This window comes from Vulpes vulpes, chromosome 15 (assembly GCF_048418805.1).
Source record: "Vulpes vulpes isolate BD-2025 chromosome 15, VulVul3, whole genome shotgun sequence".
NCBI classification, from domain to species: domain Eukaryota; kingdom Metazoa; phylum Chordata; class Mammalia; order Carnivora; family Canidae; genus Vulpes; species Vulpes vulpes.
In genome coordinates, this window is record NC_132794.1 from 11,261,798 (window position 1) to 11,277,269 (window position 15,472).

General features: G+C 39.7%; 2 protein-coding genes across 8 annotated transcripts in view; one reads left to right on the forward strand and one right to left on the reverse strand.

Moving 5' to 3' along the window:
- SON (SON DNA and RNA binding protein) overlaps positions 1–4,821 on the reverse strand; it is a 32,722-nt gene extending 27,901 nt beyond the window's left edge. For all 6 annotated transcript variants that reach the window (XR_011997668.1, XR_011997667.1, XM_072740768.1 and 3 more), the window contains exons 1-2: positions 4,663–4,821; positions 1,436–1,602 (exon numbers count right to left, since the gene is read on the reverse strand). Coding sequence is in view for 4 of the 6 variants with exons in the window: in XM_072740768.1 (XP_072596869.1) it covers positions 1,436–1,602; positions 4,663–4,739 (244 nt within the window). In the remaining 2 variants the exon portion in view is untranslated. The remainder of the gene's footprint in view (positions 1–1,435; positions 1,603–4,662) is intronic.
- A 124-nt stretch (positions 4,822–4,945) lies between these two features.
- The window catches only part of GART (phosphoribosylglycinamide formyltransferase, phosphoribosylglycinamide synthetase, phosphoribosylaminoimidazole synthetase), a 32,937-nt gene continuing 22,410 nt past the window's right edge, over positions 4,946–15,472 (forward strand). The window contains exons 1-7 of one of the 2 annotated variants that reach the window (XM_025985164.2): positions 4,946–5,509; positions 8,835–9,018; positions 11,336–11,431; positions 11,864–12,038; positions 13,132–13,243; positions 14,378–14,446; positions 14,931–15,056. In XM_025985164.2, the coding sequence (XP_025840949.2) occupies positions 8,874–9,018; positions 11,336–11,431; positions 11,864–12,038; positions 13,132–13,243; positions 14,378–14,446; positions 14,931–15,056 (723 nt within the window). In that variant the 5' untranslated portion in view covers positions 4,946–5,509; positions 8,835–8,873. Of the gene's footprint in view, positions 5,510–5,685; positions 5,835–8,834; positions 9,019–11,335; positions 11,432–11,863; positions 12,039–13,131; positions 13,244–14,377; positions 14,447–14,930; positions 15,057–15,472 lie in introns of those variants that run through there. The other variant, XM_025985163.2, reaches the window with a different exon arrangement.

Below are 15,472 nucleotides of genomic sequence, written 5' to 3' on the forward strand. Positions count from 1 at the left end.
TAAAACTCCCATGTTACCTTCTAATAAAAACACCTTTTCCTTCAATGCTCTTTTAAAATTACTAAAATAATCTTAATGTTTCCACTCAAAAAAGAAGTCCCTTCAGGAAAGAAATTCATTTTTTTTAAGATTTATTTATTTATTTATTCAGAGAGAGCGAGAGAGAGGCACAGACACAGGCAGAGGGAGAGGGAAAGGGAGAAGCAGGCTCTATGCAGGGAGTCCGACGTGGGACTCGATCTCGGGTCTCCAGGATCACACCCCGGGCTGCAGGAGGCGCTAAACCGCTGCACCACCGGGACTGCCCAGGAAAGAAATTCTTATACCCCTTTACATTTAACCTAAAAATACCACGTATCTGAAGAGAAAACAGTTTTCTTCTTTACAAGTAGATTAATTTACTCTAATGCCAATACCAACTTAAATTCTAGTGGTCCCAGAAAAGCTGATCAGGGGGCAGCCCCGGTGGCTCAGCGGTTTAGCACCGCCTACAGCTCAGGGCGTGATCCTGGAGACCCAGGATCGAGTCCCACATCGGGCTCCCTGCATGGAGCCTGCTTCTCTCTCTGCCTGTGTCTCTGCCTCTCTCTCTCTCCTCTTTGTGTAAAAAAAAAAAAAAAAAGCTGATCAGAAATCCAGACCACTAATACTATAGAAAAAATGAATACAAGACAAGATCCATTTCAAAGAAAAACCACTTTATACTACTTGTTATTTACATATCTAATACTAATTAGCTAAATTATACTTCAAGAAAAAACTGCTACAGCCATGAATCTAAGGAGAGCAGGAGTCAAAGCTGGGTTGTTGTTGTTGTTGTTTTGTACCATATGCTATATCAAAAATAATGAAAATAAAAAATAAAAACCCATACCACCCCCTCATTTCCAAAACTGAACAAAGCTAGTTATTTCTGTGGTTCATCATAAAGCTTTCATTTCTAAGCATCAATTATTTAATTAATTCCCAAAATACATTATCAAAGCGATGATTCCTCTCTATTCATTGCACTTGTAAGAAGGTAGATGCAAAAACAAGGCAATCTCTAAACTTGGGCTTTAGGATAAAACCTCCTAGGGTTTTAAAATCATTACAAATTTGATTCAGGCTCCTATACCTTCCAAAATGGACATTTAAAACAATTTTTCCATGAAAACCTGCATTCAAAATCCTGGTAAAGAGGCACTACAAAACTAAATCAAATAAAGTTATATTCCACCAACAAAGCAACCAAGTATCAATGCTCATGTTTAAATATAACTGGATTTCCAGAGACTTTGAATGGTTTTCAGTAAATAAATTCAAACTTACTACAGTTTTAGACCAAGTGAACATTTTTTTTCAAGTGAACATTTTTAAACAACAAAAAGAAATAATATTGTCAACTACTAAAGAATTTTTAAGTTTTTGAGAAAGCTAATTATCTCCAACTTACCTGGCTTATATCGTAGTTCTGTATCTAAGACCCCAGAAAGTACTTCCTCTATCTTCTGAACTATTTCTTCATTTGGGAGGCTCCTGGCAGAGGCAGCTGCATCACCTGCCTGGTTTCCTTCATTAGGTGTATTTGTTTCACCATTGAGCTGGCCTTCACTCCTTCCACTTGACAAGAAAAGTTACCAAAATTCATTAATACTTTTACCACACCATACTGAATTAATATTTCTAACTCGATTGAAATAATCTTACACCGTTCACGCATTTCACCATTTTTGTATTTTCTTTCAGGTGATACTCCCCACCAACAATGCTTCTTTCACCCTATCTATTAGAAGTTAGTACAGTTTCATTTTTACACAATTACTTAATTTTCAGAACCATGGAATTTTAGAAAAAGAAAAAAAATCTTTGAAACAGCTTTCTAAGCTCCTTTTTAAAGAATAATAAAATATTTCCAGAAGTCTACACTGATTTAGATTTGGGTTACTTGCATTATCTATCTCAGGGAAGAAAAATTGTTAAGATCACAATCACAAATCCAAAGAAAAATATACCACCTAACATACGTGGTACAATATACCATCCTAACATGACAAAGGCTACAATCACAATAAAACCACACCTGTGCATGGATCACAATCACCATCAACAGTATCAAGGAACAGTTATACCACAGACACATTGAGTAAAAAAGATAAATTGTAGCCCCTGATCAAAGTTACTGAAATACCATAAAGTTTAAAAAGAAAAAACATTTATATAAATTTTACCCATTGATCAAGAATCGTAGTATTTCCTGGTATTCAAAAAAAACTTATAGAAAACAAATGTTTTATTTATGGTTAACAGTAAATCAATATAGATGGTTTAATGTGTTTTCAATTCCCAGGGTCAGGAAAACCTTAACACGAAAAGCATGTCATTTACCTAGTTACTTACACAATTTTTGTAAGTTAATAAAATTGTTTTAAAAAATAATTTGAACATTCAATTTAATCAAAATTAGCTAACAAAACAGATTACACTCCACTACCTGATAAAAGTATGAATGTTCAAAAAAGAAAAAAATTCAGTAGTTACTTGTTATTTGGGAACACTTATTTTTCAAACACAAGTCACATAAAAATTGACATTTACTATTAACTAGAATCATGGGTATTTAACTCATTTAATAACTCTATAATTAGCACAATTACTCTGATTTTACAAATGAGAGAAACGACACACAGAAAAGAAACTTGACTAAAATTCATGGAGCTATTAGGATGTGAGCTGGTATTCAAAACCAGAGCTCATACTCTTAACCACCATCTATATATACTAGCTATCTTAACTATTTAAACGTAGCCTCCTTACCCAAACTGATATGTAAAAACATAGGAAAATACAGTAACTATAACTCACTGAAATGACAAATAAGCTAAATTTTGTTTTTAGACTAATAATGTATTACATATTATTTGAGAAGCTGAATATTCCCCAAATATAAGTCTAATATTCTCTTTTAGACTTTGTTTCTGAAGCCCTTTTACACTTTTCCTAACCACTTACATACACAATCACATTATTAGGGCACGGATTAAAACTTGGAGAAGTACAACTTTAAAAAGTGTGTAAGAAAACAAATCATCTTAACGCTATCAGAATTTATCTGTTATTGAAAAGTGATGAAAATTTCAAGCCATCTAAATATCCAACAATACATTCCTACAATATTATTCTATGAAACCATAAAAATGGTCCAAAAAGACAACTGAAAATGTGAAAAAGACAAACTTGTTCACATTAGGTGAAAAAACCATACAAAACAAGATCACACTTCACAAAATATGTATGTGCATCAGTACACACAAGCGAAAAAAAAAGAACATAAAGAACATCATTATGTGGTTGTTTTTCAATTTTTTCATTTATTTTTTTCTAAAAGCCTTACAATAAAACAGTTTTTCAAATACAAAAACTAGTTTTTATAAAACATAAAAGTGAAACATTACAATAAGCAAATACAATCATTGCTTAAAACTATTAAAAGTTTTCAGGAAAATTATATTCCTATACCTCCGGTCTTTTCCCATCACCTAAAATCGCTAACAAAATTTTAACAGCAATGAAATGAGCGAACGGATATATTTCCTCCTTAATATACCCTGCAAAATTAGTAATTTTAGTGATACTATATACCATTGCCCCAATAACCCTATGTTAATTTCAGCGCTTAATTTACAATTGCGTTTTTAAGTTCACGTATTGCTCTTACTCTGAACTTTTGAAATATTACTAGCAAAAACACTGAACGTAGACCAAATATTTACTTTACATAAAACAAAAATTTTAAAGACAACCTCGAAACAACATGACCAACACCATTTTCCTTTCTCCCTATAGAGCTTATTTCTTTGGAAATCTATTCCCTTTCAAATTTTATGGAACTAAGGCTAAACTACGTAAAAATCTAAGAGCAACGGCAAAAGTAGCGTATTGGTCTTATATGTCAATTGGGGCACGAGTAGCAAAAAAAAGGGGGGGGGGAGGCCTAAATACAATGTCTGCTATCCACTTGCCAAATTGAGAAATTACTAGTAATTCAGAAATCCCCTTCCATTCTCACCTCGAACATTTCGTCAAAGTAGCTAACATTAATTTGAGCTGCTTTCCGTTCAATTTCTAATCCATTATTAGAATGCTGCCCGGTGGAAGCCACAGGACACCAGGGCCCAAATAATCTAATTAAAGGATCCCGACCCCCCAAATGGTCTGAAGCGTGCAATAATAAAGCGGATTTAAGATTACTCAAGAAACGGCCGTTAGAGACCCTTTCCGGTCACAGGCACCGGCCGGCGAAATCCGCGGAGGCGGAGAGGGGGAGGGGAAACGCGGCGGCGGAGGAGGAGCCGGGGAAGGAACTAGGCCCGTCCCCGGTGGACAACCAGGCCTACGAGTAGCTAAAAGGAAAGAGATGACCAAACGGGAAAGAAGAGAGCATCTTAGCTCGGCTCTAGAAGAGGGAGTCCCGGGTTACCTCAGAAAAGGCCAAGTTCCTCGCTGGAAAGGGAGGGAGCGGATGGGGGGGAGGGAGGGCCCGGAAAATGGATCCCGGGCCCAGGCGGGGCCGTAGCGGGGCCTGAGGCGAGGAACGACGGCGTCTCCGAAGAAAGGTACCATGGAAAGCTACACGGGGCCCTATCGATCCCTTGGGGGCACAAGAGTCTGGGAAGCGTTTACCTGGAAAGCTCCTGTTGAATTTCCCGGAATTTACTGACCACGAAAGACCTAAAAATCTGCTCGATGTTGGTCGCCATGGCGTCCGCTCCGTTCTCTCAACTCCTCCTCGCTAGTCCTCCAGGCTCCCAGCATGCCTCGGAAGGAGGCGCAGCGGCCAATTCCGTCTCTTGCCGTCCTGATTGGCTTGTGTGGGAGCGTCCAGAGCGGCACGCTCCGCCGCTGGACCAATCAGAGAGCACGGCCCCGTTCCCCTCCGCTGTTTCTGAGCGGCTGGGGTAGAGGTGCTGACGTTTGCGCCGCGCACGACTATGTCCGCCATGTTAGTGACTGACGCAGGCGCCATTACAGGAGCAGTCTCTCCTGAGGCGACTGTGTCGGCTAAAGTTGTCAGTCTCCCGCAATGCTCGGGAAGGATGAAGAGGCTGACTAAATGCTCAAGATTACACAGCATAAGGAAAGAGAGTGAGGAGGGCGACGCGGCTTGACACGGGGGGGGGCCCGCCGCCGTCCTGGGTGGCGCCGAGTTGTGTTTTGGCAGGGAGCTACATCCGGAAAAAGCATTAATCAGCGCCCGCCCCCACCGTGGTGCGAATAGGAACACGTTTTTACCCCCATCTTTCTCCCGTGGCATCCCATCATCATCCACCCCCCCACACCCCCAACCTCGTGTTTTAATGCACGGGGCCAGAGGTCTCGGACGACCTGCCATTCAAAGCCGGGTGCATTTTAGGATACCAAGAGGCTCGGCTCGGACTCGTTAGCAACACAATCAGCTAATCGTGGATCTAGCATTTGGGGCGCTGCCCCTCCGCAGAGCCCTGAAGGCTCCGGGGGAGGCACAGAGACGGTACGTGGCGCCCGATAACTGCAGTGATAGGCGCGCAAGGCCCTGGTTAGCTTCACTGTGGAGGAAGCGGAGACCGCGCACGAGGGCCCGAGGGAGTCGGTCACACTGGATCACCTCGCTGCGGACCCCACGGGCCGCGCGCTGACCAATGGGGTGGCGCGGGCCGCCGCGGGGCGGGGCGGGGCGGGGCGCGCGCAGGATCGCGCTGGGCCGACTTCCGGCGCGCGGCGGGCGCCCGGCCTCGGAGCGCGCGGGCCAGCGAGGGAGCGCGAGCGGCCGGACCGCCTGGTGTCGGTGCAGACGCCCCTGTCCGGTTCTAAGTAAAGTACGTTTACGCTCTGGTTCGGGAATTTAATATCACGGATTGGGTGAAACTCTAAGAACTGGTTTGGCCGTGGGAGTCCTCGTCTTTTTGAATGCCGTGGGTTGGGGGGGTTGGCCATGTGCTTTTCACCCCCCCCCCCTTAGGGTCTTGCGCTTTCCCTGCCTGAGAGGTCGGCGCATCGCTTTTTTTTTTTTTTCTTAGGTCCTAAGCCCAAATTGCATATTTTCTCTAATGCACCCCCCTGTCTGTAGCCGACTTAGAGTCCACTTTTGCACTTGGTTTTCAAGTCGTTTGCAGTGGGTTTACTTGGCTTGTTTTAGGTTGCCCACTCAGATGAGTCCACGAAGAGCAAGTTCCTGGGGGTGTCCCCGCGAGCGAGGGGCAGTCTCCGTGCAAACCAAAGCGCCTCGCAGCCCAGGCTGCCCAACCACCGCTCCTGGCGTGGATCCCCCCGCCCCCCACCCCGGGCTGAGCGCTCATGCTATTTTTGCGACCCCCTGTAATCACCAGGACAGTTTACCTTTGGTTGCCTCTCCTAGTCAAACTGTTTTTTTTTTCTCCAGATTTGAGGAAAATGCCTTTATTTCAATACACGTGGCAAATCTTTTTCATTAAAATAGTTTTTGTCCTGAGCATAGTTTAGCAAGTTTTTTTTTTTTTTCTTCAATTGTCAGTGATCATAATCTCAATTGTTAATATCTGGAGCAAAATTGGACTCGTGAGAATCCAGACTTTACTTCCTCTTAGAATTGTGACCTAGGAGGGGCGCCCAGGTGGCTCAGTAGTAGAGCGTCTGTCTTCGACCCAGGTCGTGGTCCTGGAATCTCTTCGGGCATCTGGCTCCTCTGCAGGGAGCCTGCTTCGCCCTCTGCTTATGTCTCTGCCTCTGTGTGTCTCTCATGAATAAATAAATAAAATCTTAAAAAAAAAAAAATTGTAACCTATGAACAGGTGATTTAACTTTATTGCACCTCAGTTTCCTCTCTGTAAAATAAGGTAACCACTTTATCTGCCTCAGATTTTTTTTTTTTTTTAAGATTTTGTTTATTCATGAGAGGCAGAGGGAGAAGCAGGCTCCTTGTAGGGAGCCGGATATGGGACTTGATCCCTGGACACCAGGCTCACACCCTGAGCCAAAGGCAGATGCTCAACCGCTGAGCCGCCCAGGCGTCCCTGCCTCCTAGATCTTTTAAGATTAAGTGAAGCCCATCCGTGAAAATTATTCAGAATAGCATCTGGTACAAAGTAGATGCTCAAAAATTGTAAGTTTTTTTGTGTTATCAGCTTAGATATAAATGTATAATTCTAGCACAAGAAGTTACTGAATTCAGTTTTCTGTGTTCATTTTGCCTTGTACCTGATGAAATGCCTTCTAGAAATTAGTAAATTAGGGGACACCTGGGTGACTCAGTGGTGGAGCATCTGCCTTTGGCTCAGGTCGTGATCCCGGGGTCCTGGGATCCTGCATCGGGCTCCCACAGGGAGCCTGCTTCTCCCTCTGCCTGTGTCTCTGCCTTTCTCATGAATAAATAAGTGAGATGGGGTTTTAAAAAAAAATCAGTAAATTAATGTGACAAAGTACTTATTTGGGGGGCTATTTTTTCCTGTTAGTACTTCTTCCTGTCCCTGATGTTTCAATTTATGTAGAAGTAACAAATATAACAAGTTTACATTTATAAATGCTGAGTGTCAGAAATTATATTCTGTTTATAAATGCCATTTCAAAAAAATGTCATTTTAGTTAACCTCTACGTAGCCTTTTAGAGGAAGTTCTCCTTCTTCCGTCTTTTAAGATGTAAAAAAAATTGAATTAGAGATGGTTAGAGCTTAGCCAAGGTTGCACTACTCACTGGAGTTGAGATAGGTGTTGCATCATTCCTACCTAAGAATCAAATGCCAGAACCAAAGTGAGACATGTTCAAGTTGATTTTCTTTTCTCTACCGACTTTCTAACATATTACACTGACTTCTTAAATCAGGAGTCAGCAAACTGGCTCTTGTGCCAAATCTGTCCTGCCACCTATTTTTGCATAGCGCACCAAATAACAATATTTACATTGTTAAATGGTTGGGGAAAAGGAAGAATATTTTTATAACATGTAAAAAGTATAAGATATTCAAATTAATGTCCATAAATAAAGTTTTATTGAAACACATGCTAATTTTTTATAATCTTCTGGTAACTTCCCATTGCTTAAATCAGAACATAGGCAAACTATGACCAACAACCCACTATTTATGTAAGGTTTTATTGGACTTTACCATGTTCATCCATATCTGTATTGTCTGTGGCTGCTATTGTGCCACAGCAGCAGAGTTGACTTGTTACCATAAAGATTGTATGACCCTCAAAAGTGAAAATACTTCCTATCTGATCCTTTACAGGTCCCAATGTTAAGTATTTCAGCTTATAACTTTGAAGTCTATTGTTTATAGTATCACAAGGTTTAAAAGCAGGGTTTTTTTTAAGATTTTATTTATTTATTCATGAGAGACAGAGACAGAGGCAGGGGGAGAAGCAGGCTCCCTGAGAGGAGCCCAATTCGAGACTCTATCCGGATTCCAGGATCACGCCCTAAGCATGAAGGCAGACGCTCAACTGCTGAGCCACCTAGGGCTCTCTAAAAGCAAGATATTTTAAACTTGAGGTCTGAATTTGCAGTATTAGGATTCATGTTTAATTGAGGTTTGATGATAAAAGTGGAAAAGTGAAGCCTAAAAAGTGATTATTCAGAGGAGATTTAAAACACTGCCCTTGGGGCACCTGGCTGGCTCAGTAGGTAGACCGTGCAACTCGGAGTGTTGAGTTCAGGCCCCACCTTGAGTGTAGAGATTACATATGTGCATACTTCCCTAATTCTTGTGAGTATAGTCATCTGAAATTATAAGCCTGATTTTTTCACAAATGAATCTTTGGAATACTTCTATTTAAATACTTAGAAATTGTGATTTGTAAACTACGTGCATTCTAAAATATCAACTGTGGTTTTCTTTCTGCAGCTTTTATTTTCCTTTAGAATTCCTGTTTTGCAGACAGCAATGGCAGCCCGAGTACTTGTAATCGGCAGTGGAGGAAGGGAGCATACCCTGGCCTGGAAACTTGCACAGTCTAACCATGTCAAACATGTGTTGGTTGCCCCAGGAAATGCAGGCACTGCCTGCTTGGAAAAGATTTCAAATACCGGTAATCATCTTTTAAAGTGGAGAGTAATAGTTAATAATTGTAAATGATAAACTGGCAACTATATTTGTTCTTTATAAGGTTGATAGCTTTTCAGATCTGAATGTTTTTCTTAACCTTAACATTTATGTGGTAACTTGAATATTTGCCTTATGTTGTAAATTTTAGGTATCTTGTTCAGAGTGTGGCACTTCTTTAATTACTTTAAACCTTAAAAAATACACCCATTGAAAAAGTCACAAGTGCCTAAGGTTAAAGGCATTTTGATGTGTATTTTTGGAATGAAAAGTTGAGCAGTAATATTAAATGTAAGTTTTGACAATTTTGAGTCCATAATAGACTTCAATCGTTATCTCTTTCACTGGTAAAAGTGAAAAAATGACCAGTTCTTATGTTACATTAAATTCTTTAAGTGGCTTCCTATGGTTCTTAGAATAAAACTCAAACTCCTTTACATTCCTTCCAAAACCCTTTGCGATCTGGTTTCTGCCTGACTTTTCAGCCTCATCTTTTATATCCCTTGTTTTCTTTTCTCTGTGCTCTGTCCATGCAGTCCTGCCAAACAGAGCTGCCTTGAACTTGGTTTTTGTTTGTTTCCACCCCTAGCATGACTGGCTCCTCATCATTCAGGTCGCGGTTTATATGTTATTTCCTCAAAGAGGTCTTTGCTAAAGTTTCTAAGTAAAGGATGCCCACTCTATTTCATTTGTTTTCTTTTTTTTTCTTCCTTTTTTTTTTTAATCTTAAATTTAATTTGCTCATTTGTTTTCAATCATGGGCTATCATATGTATTTACTTTTCTATTGTCTATTTATCTTCATTTCCTTATGCTAGAATATAAACTCTAGAATGTAAGCTACATGAGGCCAAAGAGCTCTTCTTTTTTTTTCTTTTGGGATTGTGTGCACTGTGCCTAGTACCCTATGTGGCACATAATATTTATGGAGAAAACATAGACCCAACAAGCCCCAAACATATACACATAGTACCAAAAATAATAAAGAAAAAGATAAAATATCTGCTTTCCTGGGATCTTAGCTCTGGGGGTAAGGTATTATGTGTTTATTGAAGAACTAATACATTCTATCTAGAGTTGATGTTTTACCCACAAAAAGTTGATGTTTTGCCCACAAAAATCTCCCAAGATTGCCATGAGACTACTACCACTTGCAACAACAGGTTAGGTGTGTCATCTTTTGCCATTCTCTGTTTTGTACAGTGGTTGTTGGCTCTGCTCAGTCAATTTGTGTTTGCAGGTCCTAACCCAGAGTGCATGGCTCTCCATCCTTATCCTACTCGGGCAGCTCCTATAGATTGAGTACTCTTTCTGCTCTTATCCCTTACACGTCACAAATGTCACAGAGTTGTTTAAGATTTCAGCCAACTTAAGAATAGTGTTCCAAATAGAGTGAAGCAGGACAGTGCCTATGGAACCAACACATGCTTAGTATGTGGCTAATCCTGCTGCTAATTACTTAGAATTCCGTTGAGAAAAATTTCCTGGCTTGTAGGCTGAAGTAAGCTAGGTCTTAAGATTGTCATTCAGGGTGCACCTGGGTAGCTCAATTGGTTGAGCATCCAGCTATTGGTTTCTGCTCAGGTTATTATCTTAGGGTCATGAGATCAAGCCCTGCTTCAGGCACTGCAGGGAGTTGGCCTCCCCTCTCCCTCTACCCTCTGTGCTGCCCAGGCACCCTCTTTCTCTCTGAAGTAAATCTTTAAAAATAAATTTGTTATTCGGTTCTTAGTTTACTCATCTCTGCACAAAGACCCTTCCTGCTCAACCAGAAATAGCCTCCCAATTCACCTGATTTGCCTAATTTGTTCATACTTGGGGGGTTTTTTTGCTTGCATATTTATTACCCAACATTCCCACATAAGCATCTTAAACATAGGGACTCTGTTAACATGTTAACTCAGGTACTAGCACAGGATATAGCACGTAGTAGTTCTCGGTAAATCTTAACTAAATGACATTAAAAGGCAGTTTCTGAGTATATCCTGTGGGGCTTTCTATTTACAATCAATGTAACATGAATGCCATAGTCAAGAAAGTGCTTTATTTAATACCTCTTTGGGAAGCTTCCTGGTATCTTCGTCTAACTGGTTGTAATAATCAAGGACTGAGCTTTGTTGGTTAGCCTAATGCAGTATGCTCTGAATTTCTCATGGTGAAATTGTCATCTCTACCCATAAAAGAAAAGCAATCATTAATAAACATTTCAAAGTATAGTATTTATTTTTTCAACATGATTGATTAACTTAAGGAATGTTTGTATCAAGTGAGATGTTGTGTGTGTGGTTTTTTTTCTATTTATAGCCATCTCCATCAGTGACCACACTGCCCTTGCTCAATTCTGCAAAGATGAGAAAATTGAATTCGTGGTTGTTGGACCAGAGGCACCTCTGGCTGCTGGTAAAGTTTGTTTCTATTTATTGTTACAGTAGATGCAATGCCAACAGGAGCTTAGAGGTCATCTAAGCCAATTCATTTTGCAGATGAAGTTTTTACTATCATATCACAGTGGGAAAAGAACTATCACCTTCTTAAAATTTATGGATTCTACTATTTTTTTCCCCTGATGCATCAATAATGTCATGAATGAAAGAGCAGATTTGCAACTGTGGAAAACATTTTAAATGTTTATATTCTGCTCTGTCATATGTTTGACTTTTGCTGGATTTGAATCACATGTTAGTAAGATTTTTGTTTATATCCTGTAGACTGCATGAAAAACTTATTTTCTGCCTTTACTCATCTGCCTTATGTCAGTGTAATCCTGATTCTTCAGTCACAAGGCTCTACAGAGATCTTGGTTCACCTAAAGCTGCTCATTCCCATCAATAGGAATCGCTGGGAACCTGACATCTGCAGGAGTGCGATGCTTTGGTCCCACTGCAGAAGCAGCTCAATTAGAGTCTAGCAAGAGATTTGCCAAAGAGTTTATGGACCGACATGGAATCCCAACTGCACGGTGGAAAGCTTTCACCAAACCTGAAGAGGCCTGCAGCTTTATAATGAGGTAGCTAGAAGACTGCCTGTTGGGGGCAATTGTTAGGATGTGTAAATATACAGGTCTCTTTTGTGTCACAGGTTTACAGTAAGATAACCCTAGGAGAAAACCTCATGCTGTGTAGGTTTTTCCAACATCAAAATAAAATGGGACTCTGTACATGTATCATTGTACAATCTTGTGGCCTTGGAAAAAGAATAATATTACTGAAGAGTTTCTAGAGGAAAAGATACATTTGGTTCAGCAGTCATACACTCCTTTTATGGTCAAATTAACAAACACCGTAGCATCTTACAACATAAAGGATATTGATTTTTTTTCATAAATAATGGCCTTCGACCATTGCCACTTAGATCTAAATCTTAAGACTAAACATTCTTGTTCTCCGTGTAACGGAGATTACATTACATTACATTACATTTTAATGTAATTAAAATTATGAAGCAATTAATGACTGTAGACACATGCCCTTTGCCCTTTTTTTATTGCCAGTTCTCCCTTTTACCTGGTATGTTTTCCTTTTAGTTGGGTCAATTTCATTCTTTATTCATTCTTCATCCTACAGGGTTTCTTAGACACTGAATGTTATTATTTCCTTGTAGCCAGATGCCTTGGGTAAGTAACAATTTTGTTACTTACTTTGGGTAAGTCTCCTTCTAGATCTCCAGTCCCATCCAACAGAAGACCTTAATTATCAAGAATAGTTTCTTCTGTGTACTTCCAGAAATGATTTGTGTATCCATGCTTATGATGATCTTATACAGTCACATCTTCTGCTGGAATGAGAATACAGTTCACTACTCTGTTCTTAAGGATCCTTCCATACCTGACTGTACAACTGCTTTAGTCTTCCAAAGATGTTGCCTGTATGATCTCATGATAAGTGAAAAAACCAAAATTGTATGTATCCTATGATCACAAGTATAAAGGAATATGTAGGGGAAAAAATCCCGGTGGGAAGTACATCAAAATGGTGTTGGTATAAGTAAATTTTTTTCTGGTTTTTTGGTGGTTGCTATAGCACATCATTGCATTTTAGAGTGCTTTAAGCTTTTGAATTGTAAGGATTTTTATTGAATATTGAAATTCTCTGTCTTCACAGTGCAGACTTCCCTGCTTTGGTTGTAAAGGCCAGTGGTCTTGCAGCTGGAAAAGGGGTGATTGTTGCCAAGAGCACAGAAGAGGCCTGCAGGGCTGTACAGGAGATTATGCAGGTAGGTTGTTCCTCTGGAAAAGTCACAGTGTGATGGATACTCCTTAAGTTTGAAATGTTTCTCAAGATGAGACCTTATCTAGCAAATACACAGGTAAGTTTTTTGTGTTTTTTTAATTCCGTATATTATCTCTATAAAAGGGTTTTTACAGATTTATACGGATGGCTAAACCACTATGCTGTTCTTTGGAAGTAAGTTCTAGCATGCTTTGTCTGCTGTGGAAAGATAGAAAATCCTCAAACTATAGAACATTCAAATTCTCAATCATCCATGTAGACAAAAGTATTTGTCCTTAGTGTCCTAGGTCTGAGAGAAGTGAAGGAATGAATTAATATACTTTCCTCATACCATCCCTCTTGGTGGTTATTCTCCTTTATAGAAATCTATATTCAAAGGCATAATCTCTAGTACAAAATGTAGCAAGCAAGCATATCATAATAATCACACATAAGAATTAAATGGTAAGGGTGAAAATAATCTTTTTCTGTTACATGATTGGAAACTGGAAAGCCAGATCCTCAGAAGAGTGTTAATTATATGTTCAGGGAACCCTGAGTGGCACAGCGGTTTGGCGCCTGCCTTTGGCCCAGGGCGCGATCCTGGAGACCCGGGATCGAATCCCACGTCAGGCTCCCGGTGCATGGAGCCTACTTCTCCCTCTGCCTGTGTCTCTGCCTCTCTCTCTCTCTCTCTATGTGTGTGTGACTATCATAAATAAATAAACATTTAAAAAAAAATAAAATAATTATATGTTCATATCATCTGTACCAGTGCTGGCTCTGCATTATTGCCACTTGTCAAAATAGGAAATATTCATATGGGGCGCCTGGTTGGAGATTACTAAATAAATAAACTTTAAAAAAATTAAATAAAGTTTATTTATTTAAGTAATCTCTACACCTGATGTGGGACTCTATTTTATGATCCCAAGATCAAGAGTCACATGTTCTCTGACTGAGCCAGCCAGGTGCCACAAATAAATAAACTTTAAAAAAGAGAGAGAGATTCATATATTCCTTTGAGGCTCTCAGAAAAGGAAGAAGAAATTACAATACTAATGAATTGGTTCATGATACAAATGATGAAAAATGACAACAGCCTTTTTCTTACCCTCCTTACCCCCTGTTCAACAAGGATAAAGCTTTTGGAGCAGCTGGAGAAACAATTGTCATCGAAGAACTTCTTGAAGGAGAAGAGGTGTCTGTATGTATATCCATCTTTTGGGCTATCATAGAGTAGGAGAAGCTATAGAATCTGATCTGCGAGCCCCAGGAGGACTTGATTTATTATGGTTGTTTCATCTGAAAGCATAACAAAGGAATTTGTATATGTCGTACTTTGGATGCAAGTGAAAAAAATCTATCCTCTTTTAATCATGCCCAGTATATCAATAGAGGACTTGGATTTTTATCATATTATTTAAGAAGGCCAAAGTTGAAATACTTCACTTTGGGAGTAGCTTGACTTTTTTTTTTCCCTAACTGGCTCAAATATTACAGATCCTTCAGAAATTGAGTATATAAGATGTTCTGATTCTTGATGTGGATAGTTTAGGGTTATTTATGTTTCAACTTACTATAAGAAAAAAATTTTTCCCCTGAGTAGAGTTAGTACATACAGTTCCCCTCATTAAACTTTTTTACTTTTTGCCATTTAAGGTAAGTGGACTATTTTGTTTTCTCTGCAGTGTCTGTGCTTCACTGATGGAAGGACTGTGGCCCCCATGCCCCCAGCACAAGACCATAAGCGATTGCTGGAAGGAGATCATGGCCCCAACACAGGGGGAATGGGCGCCTATTGTCCAGCACCTCAGGTATGGCCCAAGTTATAGTTCAGGAGTCATTATTTAAGTCTTCTCAAAGAGCTCTTGGACCATACTTTTCTGTTTTCTGTACATGGTATTATTAATCAGCCATTTGGATTTCATTTAATGTACATGGTATTATTAATTAGCCATTTGGATTTCCTATTAAATGAAAAGTAGCTCTTCTAGTCTCACTCTAAAACAAACCTTTTCTGCTAAAGTCTGAAGAATTAAGTATAGATTGAACAGGTCCTTCTATGTCCTGCTCTGTACCCACTATTTTTAACCCATGAGCACCAATTATAGTCCAGAATTATGTTTTATTTATCTTTGGATGAAGTAAATCCTACTTTGTCTATGTGTGTGAAACAGATGAATTGAGAACCAAGTCAGACTATAATTTGTTCTTATCATTTCTGTACTTC